This window comes from Drosophila suzukii, chromosome 3 (assembly GCF_043229965.1).
Source record: "Drosophila suzukii chromosome 3, CBGP_Dsuzu_IsoJpt1.0, whole genome shotgun sequence".
NCBI classification, from domain to species: Eukaryota; Metazoa; Arthropoda; class Insecta; order Diptera; family Drosophilidae; genus Drosophila; species Drosophila suzukii.
In genome coordinates, this window is record NC_092082.1 from 8,192,898 (window position 1) to 8,212,441 (window position 19,544).

At 43.4% G+C, this 19,544-nt stretch overlaps 2 protein-coding genes across 3 annotated transcripts; both read right to left on the bottom strand.

The window, feature by feature from the left end:
• Positions 1 to 971: 971 nt before the first annotated feature.
• Positions 972 to 13,089, bottom strand: Cad74A (cadherin 74A). Of its 2 annotated transcripts, none has more exons than XM_036815704.3 (9): positions 12,926 to 13,089; positions 11,864 to 12,175; positions 7,017 to 7,381; positions 5,458 to 6,955; positions 5,137 to 5,398; positions 3,460 to 5,074; positions 3,099 to 3,401; positions 1,892 to 3,033; positions 972 to 1,831 (listed from the first exon to the last, which is right to left on the bottom strand). In XM_036815704.3, the coding sequence occupies exons 2-9, from the start codon at positions 12,033 to 12,035 to the stop codon at positions 1,705 to 1,707; spliced, it is 5,484 nt and encodes a 1,827-aa protein (XP_036671599.2). In that variant the 5' UTR covers positions 12,036 to 12,175; positions 12,926 to 13,089; the 3' UTR covers positions 972 to 1,704. The 2 variants fall into 2 exon arrangements, with proteins under 2 accessions (XP_036671599.2, XP_036671598.2); XM_036815703.3 differs by having other exon boundaries at positions 12,909 to 13,089.
• A 2,591-nt stretch (positions 13,090 to 15,680) lies between these two features.
• LOC108012797 (putative uncharacterized protein DDB_G0271606) lies at positions 15,681 to 18,623 on the bottom strand. Its single transcript, XM_017078230.4, has 2 exons — positions 18,392 to 18,623; positions 15,681 to 17,993 (listed from the first exon to the last, which is right to left on the bottom strand). Exons 1-2 carry the CDS (start codon positions 18,503 to 18,505, stop codon positions 15,828 to 15,830), a joined length of 2,280 nt encoding a protein of 759 aa, XP_016933719.2. The 5' UTR covers positions 18,506 to 18,623; the 3' UTR covers positions 15,681 to 15,827.
• Between the last annotated feature and the right edge of the window lie 921 nt (positions 18,624 to 19,544).

Sequence of the window (19,544 nt, forward strand, 5' to 3'; positions counted from 1 at the left end):
CGATGGCATCCTTTGCACCCTTTGATTTTGGTCAGGATCGGGGATCTCGGGGCAGGACCAGCATCATCCCCTGTTTTCCCGCCCGTTCTCTCTTTCGTTGCCCGGGGCTAATGAGCGCCGCACATTAGTTTTAACAACATTTATTATTTATGGGTTTTTCCCTCCCTCTGTCCCGCTCACCCTCACTGCATCCGCATGCCTCTGTCTCCCTCACTCAGCCCAGTATATTTACTTTAGACGTTATATTTTCACTTGCCTGCATAGTGACGCAGTCCCAAAATGAACTCAAAATGGGAATTTGCAATTACTATAAGCAAGGCAAGTTTAATTGGAATTTGGAATCCAGAGCGGCTCGTTAACAACTTGAGTTAGAATTGGATGGTACTCAAAAAGGTTTGGAAAGGATAATGCGAAATCATCTTTTGGTGGTTTGTCTGATGAAAGATTAAAAGAATTTCCTTGGGGACCATTTCTAAACTAGGACACAGAAAAATAAAAATTAATAATAAATCCCTTATAATGAAATATTTTGAAATTCATAAAGTCATATCATATATATATATTTTTTGTTTTAAAACAATACATTGTTTTTGGAAAGTCTACTAAATTAATTTTGTGTTAAGCAAACAAATATTTTATATAATAGTTCAGAGATTTTGAAGTTTCTTAAAAAAAGTAATATTAGATATGTTCCAAAGGTAAAAAATATTGACAAAATAGCAATAAGAAATTTTAAATAAATAATTAAATAATTTAATTATATTCCGTTAAGATTCGGAAATTTAATTTTCCAAATAAAATCAATTCCTCTCAAAGAAAATAGTAAGCCTTAACCGATCAGACCCAATTTAGTGCCCACACCTTCCTGGATTTCAGGCCATTAGTGGGGATACATTTCATTTGCATATCACTTCACACGTTCGCCTTTTAACGCAACGCCAACGCGTCGGAAAAAATGAGTAAATGCTCGCTTTTTATTTTTCACATTTTTGTAGTTAATAGAATTTATTTGCACACATGTTCACATTGGACAAACTACTTAGTCGTATATAAATATATTTACTTAATAGCGAAAACATATGCATTCTGTTTGAAAACGGGAAACTCATTTTCGGTCGACACGCACATGGCCTGACTTTGACTCCTGGTCGAGGATTGGATTCCGTGGAGCTGGAATTGGGCTGCGTTTGGGGCGATATTTATTCTGCACTTGTTCGACATGGTATGAACAAATAGACGATAAGATAATTATATGAAAATAAATGCATTCCAGACCTGCCAAAGCTCGAATGAAAACCTGCGAAATTGGCCCGGGGAAACCAGCACTTCAGCAAAAATGACACAAAGAACTGACTCGACTTAGGCTAAACCCCTCAATTGGATAATCGCTACGCCCTATACAGCATTATATATAAGATATATATTAATATTAACCTATGCTAAATGGTGCTACACGTACATACTAGATCACGCGCATAGTATGCTTAAGCTTATGGTATATGGACTGATTTGGCATTCTACCGTCTACCAATCTCTGCTAGAAAAAAGTCCCGGTTCGCAGTGGCCAAGCGGAGATCCATTATGATTCGAGGAGGATCTCCGCTGGTGCAAAGGGGTCTTGAGTCTTGGGCACTAATCTACTTGGTTGGTGGTTGGTGGTCAGTGGTTGAACCTGGACCCTCCCGTGCAGAAGATGAGCTGCGGCTACAAGGGTCCGTAGATGGGCTCGGAGTAGAGCACGGCGGGCATGGAGTAGCTGTACGAGGTGGGTGTGTGCTCCGTGGGAGTTCGAAGACTGGCCTGCAGGCTCCGCTTGCTGTGACGTTTCAGCCTGTGAAAGAAAATAACGCTTAGTTATTTTAACCCTCCGTTAAAGTCATGTTAAACTTACTTCTTCTTCAAACAGCAGGCGGTGCACAGGGACACCAGGGCGGCCAGACCAATAAGGGCGGCCAGGAAAACCAGCCACGCCCCCGCCGAGGTGAGCATTCCCGCAAAGAGGGCCGCTGCATGAGTCCTTCTCACCGAACAGGACTCCACCTCACTAACCCCATATGCCGCATATATATCTATCAGTTCCTGTCGCAACTGCTGGGAGTTCATCAACTTATGCATCTCATTGAAGGACAAGGCAGCTCCGTTCTTGAACATCTGGAAGCAGGATGAGGTGGAAGTAAAGTCCAGACTCATGTCGGGTCTGGTGAACACCTGGGTGTCCAGGACATGCAGCTCCAGTCCCAAGGGCTTCAGTTTCTTCTGCAACTGCTCTTGGAAGGGTCGGATGTTGTGCTGGATCTCGTTGGGCGGCCGGGCAAAGACGAACTTTAGCAGGGACTTGTCTCGGATCACAAACACCTTGAGGTTACTATGGGCTTGACGTTTGACCTGTGCGGAATTGTTGGCCAACACACGCATCAGGAAGTAACCATCTACGTAGTCGGCAAAGGAACCTCCAGTTCGCAGCTCCCCGGTTCGATTATTCAGGGTGAAGAGATTCTGTAGATTGCCCACGGCCAGACTACGACTCCTCTTATAGAACTGAGGAACAAAGGTCACGTTCTCGATGGAAAGACCCACGGGTGGAGCCTCGGCATCTGCATCACTGGCCTTTAAAGTGGTCACCACCGTATCGATGGGCACATTGATCCTGATGCCCACAGTGGGATCTGGTTGTTCGAACTGCGGCAGATTGTCATCAATGTCCAACACACGGATGGTAATTCTCAAGTGTGAGGGATCCTGTCGATCATAGGGGTCTCCAACAAACTTGTAGCCAGGTTCACCCAGTTTCATGCACTTCACCGTCAGGGTAAAGGACTCAACCTGCTCTCGATCGATGGGCTTTTGGGTCTTAAGAATGGCCAGGCTCTCGTTAGTCCGCTCTATCGTAAATAACTGCTCGTTGTTTCCATCAATGATCACATAATCAATAGCCGCGTTCTCGCCCAGATCCTCATCCAAGGCGCTGAAGTTGCCCACAATGGTACCAGCCGGTTCCTCTTCTCTAACTGACATGCTCAAGGGTCCTTCGTCCTTTGAAAAAGAAAATGTTTTGTCAATACTAATTGATGTTCTTAAGAAATTCGCCCTTTACTCACCACTTCTCTGGGGAAGCGAGGCTCGTGATCATCCACATCCAGGACTGCAATCTGAAGAATTCGCGTAACCGACTGCTTAGGCTGTCCATTGTCACTCACTTCCAGCAGGATCCTGTACATGTTCTTCGTCTCCCGATCTAGGGACTGCCTGGTTGTTATTAGTCCCGTGTGGGCATCTATGACGAATGCTTCTGCATCTGCAGTATCTGGCAAGATGCGATAAGTTATGGTTCCTGATGGAGTGTTTTCATCATCTGGATCGCTGGCAATGACTTGGAATACTGGTGCTCCAATAACAGCATTCTGAAATGTAAAGTTTCGTTATGAAAAGATATTCGATGGGTAAATAATATTATCTCACCTCTGTGACATTGGCCATTTGTCCTACCCTAGGAGCCACAAAATAGGGCACTCCATCATTGGCGCTCACATCCCCTATGAATATCCGGACATCTGTGTCGGTGGATAGGGTAGGCTGTTTGGGCAACTGATTACCACTGTCCTGGGCACGAACAATCAGAACGTAAGGATCGGCGCGACCTTTACCAGTAAGATTACGTCGGGTGGATATCAGACCGCTCTTGGGATCGACCTTGAAGAGTCCATTGGCCTCGCCTTCGTTGACCAACTCGTAGTGAACCTCTCCTCCCAGTCCCTCATCTGCATCCACGGCTTCTAACTGAAGCACAAACGAGTCAATTTGAGCGTTTTCCGGAATCACAGTGCTGTACTTCTTTTGAGTAAACTCTGGAGCATTATCATTCACATCGAGTACCTCGATCTGGAGCTCAACTACGCTCTGCTTGGCATCTGTGGGACGACCGGGTGAATCCTCCGCCTTGATCTGCAGCTGAATTCTGGGGGTCCGCTCCCTATCGATAGTCTGTCCACTGGCCACAATTATCTCCCCTGTGGTATTATTAATTTCAAAGAGCATGGCATGCTCGCCCTGCAGCGAGTAGATGATCTTATGGTAGCCCAAACGCTCATCGCGAGCATTTAGAACCGCATCCTTGTCTAAAGCCCTTACCCGAATAACTCGCTCGGGATGAGGTCTGTTCTCGATAATCGTGGCTCGATAGGAACTCTGCTCGAAGCGCGGACTGTTGTCGTTCACATTCTCCACGGTGATATTCACTCGACTCACGGTACTCCTCTGCCGATCGGCGCTATTGGCGCGGACTTGGAGTTCAAACTCAGGACCAGTTTCACCCAAAGCCTCGTAGTCCAGTCGCTTCTTAAGGATCACCTCTCCGGTTCGCTCTGCCACCTGGAAGTAGTCCACTTGCTTGGGTTCCATCAACTCGAAACTGGTGATGGGTTGGCGGGTCACAGGATCCTCGGCCTGAAGAATAAACAGCGCACTATCGATGGGCATTTCCTCTTTGATCTTCACATCGATAACGGGCCTAGAGCTAGTCCAACCAGGGTTCTTAAACACGGGATTGGTGTCTTGGAAGGATTGCACATAGACGGTAACTTCGGTGTTGTCAACCTGACCTTCAGGATCCACCTCCGCATTGAGATCTCGCACTCCCACGGTGAAAATGATGATGGCGGCCACATCGTGGCGTAGTGAACCATTGACGAAGATCTCACCAGTTTGGCTATCCACTCTGAATGCCTCTTGCAGGCGGTAATTGCTGCGATTGGCTATGTTAACACCTGCCTTCGTGGTGGCGGTGACTGGACCCACCAGACCGTACTCCAACTTCGAATTGAGATCCTTGTCAATGGCCTTGACTCGCAGGACACTCTCACCCACGGCTGTCCTCTCGGAAACATAGGCCGCATAGCTGTTCTGCTCGAACTTGGGACGTTCATCGTTGATGTCCTTGACGTTTACATAAACCGTAGTGGTGGCTGTTTCTGGAATGGGAGTACCAGAGTCCACTGCATTCACTATGATCTCAAAACTGTTCATGTTCGAGTCGCGATCAATGCGGGCTTGCGGAGAAACGGTTATCAAACCGGAACTGTAAGGCAGAAGTTGAGATGATAATATAGACAATCCAATAAACCAGATAAGCAAACTCACAGTTCATCAATCTCAAAGTTATCATTGGCTCCAACAATTCTGTACCGCAGCAGACTGTCCAGACCATCTGGATCGTGGGCTGAGACAGAAGTGACATTCGATCCTGCAACGGCATTCTCGGGAATGGAGACTCGATAGCTGGGAGGACCTATGATGGGTAGGTTTTCCATATTCTGGAAGTGTCCACGGAAGATAGGCCGCTGGTTGCCAGAGATGCCAACGCGTACCAAAACACGAGTGGTATTAGACAAGGGAGGAGTACCTAAAAAGAATAACTTAATTACTTATAAATTCTTTTTAGGGAATATGGAAATAACCCACCGAAATCTGTGGCTGAAACCACCAGTTCGTACTCGCCACGTTCCGTATCCATGGATCTTGCCGCCTTTTGGATGACAATCTCTCCCGTATCCGGCTCGATCCGGAATACATTACCAGCAATGCTGTTCTCGGACACAATGGAGTACCTAACCCTACCATTTCCCTGGCTTGGACCATCTGCGTCGTGGGCACGGACAAAGAACTGGGGTTCGAAGACGGCTGCACCCTCTCGAATGGTTCTACTGTATTCCCCGCTCTCGAAGCTCGGATGGTTGTCATTGACATCAGTGACCTCTATGAAGAGATTGGCATTCGCCTCGCGCTGACCTCCATCGATGGCTACTACAGTAAGACTATAACTGCTCTGCCTTTCGTAGTCCAGCGATTTCAGCAAGTAAAGACCACCGGTCTCGGGATCTACATAGAAGTTATCTGCTCCAAATCCCTTAAGCACATAGCGAACATGTCCAAATTCATCGGAATCCGCATCGGTGGCCTTGACATGACCTATTAACGCATCTACTGGTAGATTCTCGGCTGCAGTAAAGCGATAGGTGGCTTGGGCAAACACCGGTGCATTGTCATTGGCATCCAGCAAATGAATCTCAACACGGGACTTGGCTTTCTCCACACCTTTTACCGAAGCCACCAGATCAAACTCGAACTTCCGGAGGTCAGGATCGGCAACATCGTAGTCCAAGCGACTGGCGTTCAGCACCTTGACAACCACTGGTGTCCGTCCCTGAGCTTCGGTGGGTGATACTGCAAACACGCCGGCGGAATTGGACACATCCCTTAGAGAAAGCTGATAGCGACTATTCTCGCCCATGTCGCGATCATCCACGAAGATCGAAAGTCCTGGCAGGGGCATTCCAGTGGCCAGGTTCTCCGTTATGGAGACATTGAAGTGAGGTCCACTAAAGGTGGGCTGGTGGTCGTCTTCATCGGTGACAACAATGGTGACCCTCGTGATTGAGTGCTCGGCAGGAATAGCTCCATCGATTAGCTCGGTGGCTCTAATGGAGAATACATACACCCCACCATTCTGCAGGATCTCCGCATTTTCACGATCCAGTGGCTCTGAGGTGGTCTGCAGCACGGCGGTTCCATCCTGAGGATCTCCAAAGGGAACTAGCTCAAAGTGTCCAAAGGGTTCATCCTCCAGGGACAGGAAAATATCTCTGGGTATGCCCACATCCCCATCGATGGCCTTCACCGTGAGTATGCTCACTCCAGCTGGTGTGTTTTCAGGAACTGTGGCGGAGTACGGGGCATTGGTAAAAACAGGAGGTTGATCTTGAATATCTATAACATTGATCGAAATAGTGGCCAGCGAGGAGAGGCGGTTATCCAGAGCACTGTCCGAGGCCGAGATGGTCAGGATGTACGAGGGACGACTCTCGAAATCCAATGGCTGCTTCAGAGCCACTCGAGCGGTGTAGTTTCCATCCGAGATTTTCACAGCACGCACCTCAAAGTAGTCGCAAATATCATTTTCCTGGAAAGGGAAGAGAAAATTTGAGACACATAATAGATTATATGCCCGACTAATCACCCACCTCGACACACTTCATCTGGACCTCTGCATTGATGCCCTCATCCCGATCGATGACCACAATGGGTGGCTCCACCACTAGCTCTGCACCCACAGGCAGGGATTCGCTAACGCTGGCGGTATAGGGTCTGCCCAGGAATATCGGCTGGTTGTCATTGTAATCCCGCACGGGAATCTCCCGTCTTTGGGATACTGTATTGGGCTCGGTGCCATAAACACCTTCGTCCGTGATGCTAATGATCACTTCGACGGTGTCCTGGGTCTCTCGATCCAGCTCCTGGCGCAGGCGCACCACACCCGTTTCCCGGTCAACGGAGAATACGGGTCCACTGATACTGTACTTCAAGCGACCTCCTTCTGGATCCGTGCCTGCAATTTAAATTATTGTTTAAAGATCGTTAATGTAAAATTAAATTTAAAATATAATATAGTTAAAGGAATATTTATTTCCATTAAATATGATACAACATTTTTAAAGCAACCCGTTCATCGAGGAATTCATATCACTTATATTCTCTGCATTTTCTGATAAATAATGATTACCCATAACACCTCTTAAGTATTGACCCACCCAGAATTTAATTTGTTTGTAATAAATGACTAGACAATCGTAAAAATCCCAGCTTTCTGGGGGGCTTGCAACCAAAAACCCCTGTGTTTCCACAACATATAGCCTGGGAAAATGCATGAGAATAAGATTACCAAATTCAATTTTTCATACTTAGAACTCATTTTATAGGTTTAGGTATCATTCATTAATTATAATATTTCATCGAGTTACTAAATACATTTATAGTAATTTTTCTTCGCGTGGATGACGTATGCTAGGCAGCCGGAAAAAGTGCAACAAATTAGTTGGCGGCGGTTTGTTGGTTTGTCGGTGGGTCTGGGTCCCGGTGTTTGACACGCTCACTGCTTTAATTACGAGTAATCCGAGTCAGCGTCATAGGCTGTCACTTCGGGGAAGTCGTTCAGTAGTAGAGCCGCCGCCATCGGTTTATGTAAAAGCGTGTGAAAAATGCTAATTCGGTTCCCACAACCGACTTTTCCAGTCGACTGCGGTTTCCCGGCCCCTCGGAACTGGGGCAACTAGTTAGTTGATGGGTCCAACCCTAAGTGGATTGTGTCATTCCCCCGGCATTTTCTCTTTTTCGCTTCCCCCGGTCTAATAACAGGAAATACATATATCTACAAGTATTTGACTCGGGCAGCCGAAAAAATTCCAGCTGGGGGGCAACACGAAATTACTTTAGAAATTCTAGCAAAGCAATCATGGAGAAAAGAAAGAAAACAAATGAACCCGAGGAGCATACAAAAGAAAACATAGACCAATAAGCGGTCGGGAAACTGCTTTTGGCTGAAAGATTTTTCAAGTTTGCAGGGGGTGGGGTGTATAGTTGGGGAATAGTTGGGAGCGGGTCTGTGGTACACCGACAATTGCAGCACGACCACAAAAAAATATATATAAGCATGGCTCAAAGCGGGAAGCAAACAGGCACTGCCGCTCCTCCAGTTCACCAAAAACCCAAACATACCGATATTATTTCCCTGCCCCGGGCTCCCCTGAGTTTATTGCTCTATCCCGATCCCAAACTTGATTCCCTGGCTTTGCCGCGTGAGTGACCATTTTAGCTTTTCAAAGTACATAATCATTTTTTTTGAGTTCACATTTGTCCATACCGTGTAATGGTGGGGTGTTTGCAGTTCTTAGGAAAGGTGTGATATGTAGAATCGTGGTTTAAGTATTATGTTATTATATTGAACAGAACATTTTTATTGTTCAGAAATGTATTCGGTAAAGAGATTCCATTTTAAATCCAAAATTTGTTCCTTATTTATTCGCTGATTTTATCTCTATAGATTCTTTAACACCCTTAGCAAGCAAAATAAAAAAGTGTAATCTATATGAGATCTGATAAATTCCAAAATCTAATAGATCTTATAGAGATATAGGGTATCTCTAGATCAAACCTCTCCCCCTTTCGATTCTCGCTCGTTTTCTCTTTATAAATTCTCGTGTTCAATACAAGAATGTGTGTACAAATGTACATATGGGCATGTTTTTTTGGGAAATTGGGGGAAAAGTGGAAAAGCTGAATGAACACCGTAATTGCGGGTACGTGCGAGTTGTGGAAAAGCTTTTCTACTTTTCACTTCGCCCAAAACATGGATGCTTTCATTGGAGGGGGAGGATGTAATTGTTGTGGTTTACCATTGTTGCTGTTGATGCGGCAGAAATAATTTGTGATTTCATGCTTGGCGGAGCGTATTTGTTAATATTTTGGTTATTATTACACATGAAAAAGGGGATAAGCCGAAAGAAGCGAAAAAAACAACGCCCGACATGTGCCAACATTCGTTTTACTTAGTGTTTCTACTTGTGGGCAGTGTGTAATTAAGTGGGTTTGTAAAGAAAACTCAAGTGGTTAAGCGATAGGAGTTTTCTCTGCAACATTCCATGAAATTAAATCCTCAAGTTTCGACACTATCCCAGGCAATCCCAGGTGGACGTTTTGGGTTATGCAACCATTGACACTCGGTATTGACTTGCAATCCCGGATTATGTTGTGCCAGATATGGTTTCAGTTTCCCGGCTCACCGTTTAGGCAGAGCAATTTCCTTGGCCCGGTCAGTTTTTCCATTTACTTTTCGGTGTCTGGGGGTTTTTCATCGCACTCTTGATTTCGAACGCACCAAAGGCAAAGCAAACGTGTTTCGTATCTCACGGATGCCGCTTGCAAAACGAACCAGTCTCCATCTGCATCCGAGTCTCGGTTACATTTGCAGGCGGAGTCACTGGGTGAGCATCATCATCCAAGGCGATTTGGCACACGCTCGGCAACCAGTTAAGACAATACCCCATCTGATTATGAAGTTGCCGTGGAGCGGCATCAAATTGCAGGCCTCTCGAAGTCCACGAACTGCAACTGCAAATGTATCTCAATCTTGTAAGTGGGCTAGGGTGTCATTTGGCTGTGGAGCAGGTGCAAACTAGATTTGCCAGTTGGATAATATAATTTGGGGGAAGTTACAGTCGCCGCCCCAAAGTTTATTAAAATACAGCTAGATGAAATCGACTCTCGATTGATTGCCACTCTCGATCGGAGTAAAAGTGCAGTTTTCATTCTCTATCTAATGGAGGCCATTACCTTACCGCCATCACCATTATCGTGGACTAACACTTATCGTTAATGCTACGCACAAACGTGTTCAAATGCATTTCCGCCTGCTCACCTATCAGATACATATGTATCTTGGCCTGTCTTTGTTTGTTTTTGTTTGTCAATTGATTAGCAAACTGCATTCTTGGGCGAGCTAACTCCAAAAAAACTACAAACCAGAAACAGAAATAACAAAAGGAAAAAAATAAACAATAATAACATGAATATCTGGTTGGCTTATCGTGAATTCTTGCAGATCCGCACTGCATATTTTAAGACAACTTGCATTATGCAATCGCAAGAAATAAATATATCTGACGAGTGTGAGATACGAGGGTGCTGAAAACGTGCGGCGACCACAAAAATCCAATACCCCGAACAAGGTTGACCCGAAGTAGGTGGGCCACCCAGTGCAAAGCGAGTCCAAGAAATGAAAGTCACCATTGGTAATTTGAGGTATGATCAAAATCCAAATTACAAAATTATTAGAGCCAGTTTTGGTGGAATGCCGGGCTGAACCGAAAGGGGAATACCCTTTTGTATAGGCTATTAAATTTATAGACAATTTAAGTGAAAGTAATGAATGCATTAAAACCAAATTATCTTATGAGTGGAAAAGGTAATAATTCAATATTAAATTTATTATGCCAATTGTATTCTTTTAATTGTTAATAACTTTGACTTTTTGTTACAAGTCCCAGTAAGTATATCTAACAAATCATAGAATAATAACAATCATAATCAATACTTATTTAATTTTTTTAAAATGTTAATATATATATATTATTTTATAATGTTAGCAAGAAAAAAAATAAATTTTATATTAAATCAATACCTATAATATATTATTAACAGAGACAATGGTAAATCATAGTTTAAACATTTGCAATCCATCTTTACCTAAAATCAATATTTTTTATGTAGGACACTTTTAATTAAAAAAAAAAGATAGAAAAAGACATTGATGTTTTTAAGTGCATTTTCCATTATGGCTTAAGACCTATCCTTTTCTTTTCGTTTTGTAGCAACAGGGTATTTTAAGTCATTAATTTAACTAGCCATTATAGTTTACGATTCTGAGCCAGCTCCCATTTTTATTTAAAACTCGTTACTGAACTAAGAAACAATTGTTTGCACAAAAGCAAAGACAAGAGGTAAACAATTTGATAGGTAATTTGATAATTAGTCTAAGCTCGTGACTGACACAATAATAAAGTTTATCTGGCAGTTAGTAGTGGTTTAATTCGAGAGAAAACTTGTTTAGATATCTTAACTTATCTTACAAACCAAGATAAATATTTCTTATTCTCAATTTGGTCTAATTTTGATAAAAATATTTATATTATTTTTTGTTCCCCTATAAATAACCCATATATGTAGTTATTAATCGAATCTTCCCACACTCTACAAGCCTGGGATCCATCTCTTTTTTGGCCAAAACAAAACGAACTACTGCCAGTGAAAGGCATTGGCACAAACTGCGTGGGAATTGGGCTATTGGTGTACATTGTCTTGGCGCTGCAATGAAAGCCATGAAGCAATTCCGCATAAAATTATGAAACGTGACGACCCCGTACTACACATGTTGATAAGATGTCGAGCATGCAATCTCGGCTAGAACTCCCCCCACCAAAACCCCCAACCCTACCCATCGAAAACCTGCGAAACACCTGGATGGAGTGGTACTCACCTTTCAGCTGAAAGACGGGACTGCCGACGGGCGTGTTTTCCGAAAGGCTGAATCGGGACATATCACCCGTTCCTGGGACGAATTGCGGCGGATGGTTTACCAGCTGGCCGGCGGTTAGGCTCAGAAAAAATAGCAACAGCAGCGGCAACATGTTGCCGTTGCTAATTTTCATTGCCGTTAGGTATCCGTATCCGTTATGTCCAAGTTTTCGATGGTGTTTACTCCGAGTATTTAGCACATGTAGAACGACACAGTTTTGGTTTTTCGTTCTTATTTTTTTCTTTCACACTGCGCTCTGCTCGCGTTCTTGGACTGGCCGTAATGAAAAACAAACTCTGGTTATTTATTGGGCCCGAAACAATGATTTTTCAATGCTAGCTGCCCCGCCCCCCCACAGTTGGCCTTGCCAAATGAATGGGAATGTGCTGAGGCTCGAGTTGCTGAGCTTGCAGATTTGCTTATCTTAGCCTTGCCGTTTGAACTTTTGCCAGCTCTCGATCGCATTCCACTAATGATGTGCAAATAAAACATATGGGGGAAACAAAAAACCGATATTCCGACGAGATCTAAAAGAAATTTTAGTAGCGAACAGAAGATTTCACTTTATATGCACATGTGAAAAGTGGCACATGATGATGAGGCGGCTGCTGTCTGCCAGTTCCGATCATTGGGCACTTCTTGGCGATTGGCAAATGCGGCGAAGATGATGGCTTTCTTTTGGTACCAACACCACACCAGTTCGTAAGCGAAACGGGGGAATGTGCAAAAGTGGCTAAAACAAATAAACACAGGCAGACACGGACTGGTTCAGGTATGGTCAGGTATAGTATAGTAGGTATCTATGGGTTCTTGTTTTGGCCAAAAAAAAAAAAGAACAGCAAAGAGAGAGGTAAATAAAGAAGAAGGAGAGAGCAAGGCGAAAAACAGGAAGCAAATGCAATTCCGGGGGGCAATAGTACAGGGCAAATAACTATAATAAACACTAATGTGAAATGACCATTTCAGGCAAACTATTAACAGATATTTTTGGTTTTGGCCAACGCACGCAAAAATCACACACACACTCGAAAACCGCAAAACGGATGACGCTAGGGTCCGAAACTTGATCTTGCGACTTCTTGTTGTTGCTGCTCTGGGATCTTTAGTATGGTATATGGTATCTCGCGGATAACCGTTTTATGGTTCGAGTTTGAAGCGCGACAACGTCTGAACGGAGCGACGCTCGCTTACCTTCTGGCCGGACTTACCTGTTGCCGCCCGTTCTTGGCTCTCCAAAGAGAGACTCAGCTCCGAATACTGGTTTTCCGCTTTTGCCGGTTCTGTTTTGCTGCGGGTTTCGCGCACGCGCAATGGAATTGGCAATGAAAATGCGGAACTTGGTGGGATGCCTACTTTTGGGCTGATAAAAAAAAGTATTTTCAGGAAACATAAGAGCCTACTTTAGTCAGCCATGAGGTAATATCAATATTTAAATTGAAGTTAATCGGTTTTGCCGCGTTTAGGCATTCAGGTATTTAGTTTATTTTAATTTGGATTACGGATCAAAAAGAAAATATGAATGTAGAACATTAGAGAATTCAACCACAAACTCATAGAGGTATCACACTTCAAAATCGGAGTCCAATAACTCAAGTTATGGAATTTAGAAGTGCAGTTTTGGGTTCCCATTCCGAAAACCATTGGAAATACGAAAAAATCTAACATGAAAATGGGTTAAAATTTTGAACCTCTTTAAGAGGGAAAATTTGAATGCAGAACATTAGATAATTCATTCACAAACTCATAGAGGTATCACACTTCAAAATCGGAGTCCAATAACTCAAGTTATGGAATTTAGAAGTGCAGTTTTGGGTTCTCATTCCGAAAACCATTCGAAATACGAAAAAATCTAACATGAAAATGGGTTAAAATTTTGAACCTCTTTAAGAGGGAAAATTTGAATGCAGAACATTAGATATTTCAATTACAAACTCATTGAGGTATCACACTTCAAAATCGGAGTCCAATAACTCAAGTTATGGAATTTAGAAGTGCAGTTTTGGGTTCCCATTCCGAAAACCATTGGAAATATGAAAAAATCTAACATGAAAATGGGTTAAAATTTAGAACCTCTTTAAGAGGGAAAATTTGAATGCAGAACATTAGATATTTCAATTATAAACTCATAGAGGTATCACACTTCAAAATCGGAGTCCAATAACTCAAGTTATGGAATTTAGAAGTGCAGTTTTGGGTTCCCATTCCGAAAACCATTGGAAATACGAAAAAATCTAACATGAAAATGGGTTAAAATTTTGGACCTCTTTAAGAGGGAAAATTTGAGTGCAGAACATTAGATAATTCAATTACATACTCATAGAGGTATCACACTTCAAAATCGGAGTCCAATAACTCAAGTTATGGAATTTAGAAGTGGAGTTTTGGGTTCCCATTCCGAAAACCATTGGAAATACGAAAAAATCTAACATGAAAATGGGTTAAATTTTTGAACCTTTTTAAGAGGGAAATTTTGAATGCAGAACATTAGATATTTCAATTACAAACTCATAGAGGTATCACACTTCAAAATCGGAGTCCAATAACTGAAGTTATGGAATTTAGAAGTGCAGTTTTGGGTTCCCATTCCGAAAACCATTGGAAATACGAAAAAATCTAACATGAAAATGGGTTAAAATTTTGAACCTCTTTAAGAGGGAAAATTTGAATGCAGAACATTAGATAATTCAATTACAAACTCATAGAGGTATCACACTTCAAAATCGGAGTTCAATAACTCAAGTTATGGAATTTAGAAGTGCAGTTTTGGGTTCCCATTCCGAAAACCATTGGAAATACGAAAAAATCTAACATGAAAATGGGTTAAAATTTTGAACCTCTTTAAGAGGGAAAATTTGAATGCAGAACATTAGATATTTCAATTACAAACTCATAGAGGTATCACACTTCAAAATCGGAGTCCAATAACTCAAGTTATGGAATTTAGAAGTTCAGTTTTGGGTTCCCATTCCGAAAACCATTGGAAATACGAAAAAATCTAACACGAAAATGGGTTAAAATTGTTAACCTCTTTAGGAGGGGAAATTTGAATGCAGAACATTAGATAATTCAATTACAAACTCATAGAGGTATCACACTTCAAAATCGGAGTCCAATAACTCAAGTTATGGAATTTAGAAGTGCAGTTTTGGGTTCGCATTCCGAAAACCATTGGAAATACGAAAAAATCTAACATGAAAATGGGTTAAAATTTTGAACCTCTTTAAGAGGGAAAATTTGAATGCAGAACATTAGATAATTCAATTACAAACTCATAGAGGTATCACCCTTCTAAATCGGAGTCCAATAACTCAAGTTATGGAATTTAGAAGTGCAGTTGTGGGTTCCCATTCCGAAAACCATTGGAAATACGAAAAAATCTAACATGAAAATGGGTTAAAATTTAGAACCTCTTTAAGAGGGAAAATTTGAATGCAGAACATTAGATAATTCAATTACAAACTCATAGAGGTATCACACTTCAAAATCGGAGTCCAATAACTCAAGTTATGGAATTTAGAAGTGCAGTTTTGGGTTCCCATATAAATGTTACTGAAATTATGATAAAAACCGAACATGAAAATGGGTTCAAAATTTGACCCTCGCTTATAAGAGGAAGTCTTATTCAGATTATTAGAGAATTCCACTACGAACTCCTAGATGTATCACACGTCTAAGTAGGGCTCCAATACCTCAAGTTATGAAATCTCTAAGTGCAGTGTCGTGTTGCCATTCTAAAAGCCATTGAATTGTATTACTTTTAATTAACAAATACAAATCATTTGTTGATATAGATTGATATACATATTTATATTTATAAAACATACAATTTGCCTATATTTCATTTAATTGTTGAAGGCAAACTAATCGTTGCTATACGGATTTGCTATCCCTAACTTACTCTAAGTACAACTAGCGTAGTTAGTGGTTAGAGAGCATCGTCCACCTGGAACTGTATCAGATCCTCGACGGGAAATCGAAAGAGCGAGGCTGTCTGGGCCTCGGCAGCCAACTGCTCGATGTTGGCGCTCTTTTGGTAGCGATAGTGCTCATCAATGGGCGTTTTCCTATAGCGAAGATCCTGCCGAATGCTGGTCAAGGGGGCAGGATCCGGAAGCTCAGCCGCCACTATGGGATGCTCAAAGTCAATCAGTGGGAGGTGATCGCTGCGGGAAATGGTACTAGAGCGATTGCCGACTTGGGATTGCTGCTGATGTATCTGCTGTGTAGTTTGATGTTGCTGCTGCATCGTGTGATTGAGTTGCTGTTGCTGCTGCTGCAACTGATGATGTTGCTGCGAGTGGGTGCCATTGTGATTGACTGTCTGTCTTGGTTCGATGGGACTGGGCGGATTGGGTGGGGGCAGATCGTTTGAGTTGATCGTGTTGCGTTGCATGTTGTGATTGTAAAAGGGATTGGTAGAGGCACGAATCGTGGCAGTGGGCTTTTGTTTGGGGAAAACGTTCAGATGCAGCATAATGGGATTCGCTTGGCTCTCCACCTGACCCTGACCCTGCCCCTGACCTTGACCCTGAATATGACCAGGACTCTGACCATAGATTGGTTCATCACCAAGCACGCTCTTCGGAGGCGGATACTTGTGGGCCTGTGCCTGATACAAAGCCTGTTGCTGACTATATCTGGTGGCCTGATCGGGAAAGACCACTGGTTGTTGGGTGGGGAACTTGAAGGGCGTCTGATAGATGCCATGACCCATGTGGAAAGCTGCCGCTGTGGTGCCCGTTAAGGCAGCCGGCGAGGGCAGGGCGTAATCCTGCTGGAAGGGATGTCGCATCACGGAGGCGGGTCGCGAAGGCGGAAGCACGGGATATATATCCAGATTGACCTTGAAGGGAACCCTCTTCAGGTTCGGCTGCCTGGTGGCATTCAGGGTGAGCACAGGTGGTGCAAAGTGCTGCACGAAGGGATCGGCCACAAAGTGCTGCTGGCTGCCATGCTCCAGTAACTGTTGCTGCTGCTGCTGTTGCAATTGCTGTTGCTGCTTCTTTTTCTTCTTTTTGGAAAGGGGTTTTCCATTTCCCAGTGGCTGCATGGCCAGCAGATTGACATCCTGTGGTGATCTTGGTTTGTAAGGATATAGCTGATCGATGGCCACCCTTTGGTGGGGCATCACCCCGGGATTGTACCATTGCATGGGCATGGGCATGGCCATAGGAAACATGGGCATGGGAATACTGAACTGCATCTGCTTCTTGTTGCGTTTTCCCCGGAAAAAGTTCCCTATGCCGCTGGACTTGAGGTTCTTAAAACTGCCGGCTATGTGGAGGCCCGTGGGCATCATCACCATGGGTGGAAGTTTACTGGGAGTTAAGCCCCCAATGTGCAAGTGTTGAAGGATGTCCTGAATGTTGTTCAGCTCGGGACGACCGTCAGCACCCTTGGTGAACTGCTCGGGCATGGGCCCCTCATAGGGAAAGTGAAAGGGTTTGGGCTTGAATTGATCCTCCTGACCAGCCCGTTGGGCTCGCGATCCCGGTGTTTCCGAATACTGACGTCGCAGTAAACCCTTTGTGGGCGCTGGCGGCGGCGTGGGCGACCCCAAGGACATCTGCATGTCCTGAGTGGTGAGGCGCGGTGGACGTGGCATCTGATCACGCAGCAGCCCCAGCCCCCTTAGAGGCGTCATGGTCGCCGATCGCTTAGGCAGACGCTCGTAAACATGGGCGTCGTCCGGTTCGTGCGACGATATTGCGTGTTGCTGCCGTTGCGCTTTCGTGCGCCACGTCCCATAGATGGGTGCGATGTTGCTGTCGGCACGCTCCAATAAGTAGGCGGTTTCCCCTCCCCCGGCACCAACTCCAGCTCCCTGCGTCGCCTGCATCTGCTGCAGATGCAGCTGCAACTGGTGTTGCTGCTGGCGCAGATACTGTTGCTGCTGCTCGTGCTGCAGTTGCTGCAACTTGGCCCGCATCTTCTCGATGTCGGTGTCGCCCTCCGTGTGTTCCGGCTCCTCGGTGGATGGTTCGTCTGCCGAGGACTCAATGTCGTTGGGGGATTGCTGCTGCAGATGTTGCTGCTGGTGTTGCTGATATAGAGTTGCTGCGGAGGCGACCTTCACTACCATGAGAGACATCTGCAAAGGCACACACAATATAAGATCAAAGATTATAAAGTTACTTGAAGTGGGTTGTTTATTAAGCCGAAAATCATTTCATAACTTAAAATTGTTACTAAAAATTGGATCTTGAGAGATGTACAACTACAGATCCAGTTCGTATCAAGATAATCAGGTAATTGACCACAAAAATATGAGATTGGATCTTGCAAGATCTACAATAACTCATTCTTCTTGAGAAGCAAACATCACTTTCACCTATTACTGAGGTATTCACTTAATAATCACTTTTGTATTTTATGATTAAGGAATATTTTGAAAGGAATACTTGAAATATGATCAGATATAAATCTAAAATATTTTCTGTATCCTACTGTGTGTATTCTTTTTGAGATCTGCTCAGACTGTCAACTTACAATTGTGTACCCCAGGATAAGGCCCATAATCCACCGCCTGGTTTTATTAACGCCTGGATCCAGTCGCTTTTGAGTGTCTCGTTGTCCTTGACTGACTGCCGACTGCATGAACATCTTTCCGGACTCTGCTGCTCGAACCACTCGGGTTGCCTATCGCTTTATAAATGTGGGCTTGAGCTTCTGCCTCATCGCGGATCGCAACGATGACTGAGTGCAGTCGGGCGCTGGCGGCGCCTAAAAAGCGTCGGTTATATTGGCCCAAGTGCAACAGCTTAATTAGAAAGTTTAATACAGTTTGGCTGCGAAAGCAAAACGGCCAACTACAGACAAATAAATTAATTGCTCAGCGAATTCGTGCTCCCAGGCATGTGGAAACGAAAGAGATATTAAAAAAACGCATTGACCATGAAAATCTGAAGATCGTACCGAAGTAACTAGAAACATCTCAGGGGGTGTAATAAATCCGAAGTGGTTATGCTCTGACGGAGGAGTTGATAAGAATTCTACCCAGGGTATCGTCTTTTATAAAAGTGAAACTATAACAGCTTAGCCACACAAAAACAGCAATTTAAAGATTTTATTAAAACAAAAACCGATCAAAATTGTACCATCATTCAGAAACATTTAACCGACACTTGAGTTTCTTGATTATTTTCTGTTTTAAAATCAATCTTTTTTAAACCAAAGCCAACGATAACAATTTTAGATTTCCATATTTTTTCGTCAGGATGTTATTTTATTTTCAGAAAAATATTTTTACGTTTCACCTATAACCGGAGGTTAAATATTATTCTTGTTTATTTTTAAAAACTACATTTTTATTTAAATACCAAAATGTTTTTAAATTTACATGCCTTAAGTTAACAAACAAGTATATACACGCGCAGAATTTTAACTGGTAAATATCAGAAGTGAATGTCAAGGTTAACTGCCTAACCTGCATCTTTATCGCTTTATTACTTGTCAGCAACAAACTCCTTACCATAGTCGTAAACACCGATTTTTATGATAACCATCAAAAGATGAGTGCCCAACAAGACCTCAATATCGCCCGGACATGATTTGCTCCCATTTCCCGTTTGCCAAAAAGGAAAAGAAAATGCGTGGAATTACGTGAAAAATGTATTTCATTGTTTGGGCTTCAGAAATCCCA

Coding starts and splice junctions, on each gene's coding strand:
- Cad74A (XM_036815704.3), bottom strand. CDS start 12,035: ATGAAAATTAGCAACGGCAACATGTTGCCGCTGCTGTTGCTATTTTTT. Junction 5,075..5,136: donor AACTTTGAGATTGATGAACT/GTGAGTTTGCTT, acceptor TCTGCCTTACAG/TTCCGGTTTGATAACCGTTT. Junction 3,402..3,459: donor AAATGGCCAATGTCACAGAG/GTGAGATAATAT, acceptor TTTACATTTCAG/AATGCTGTTATTGGAGCACC.
- LOC108012797 (XM_017078230.4), bottom strand. CDS start 18,505: ATGTTCATGCAGTCGGCAGTCAGTCAAGGACAACGAGACACTCAAAAG. Junction 17,994..18,391: donor TTATCCTGGGGTACACAATT/GTAAGTTGACAG, acceptor GTGCCTTTGCAG/ATGTCTCTCATGGTAGTGAA.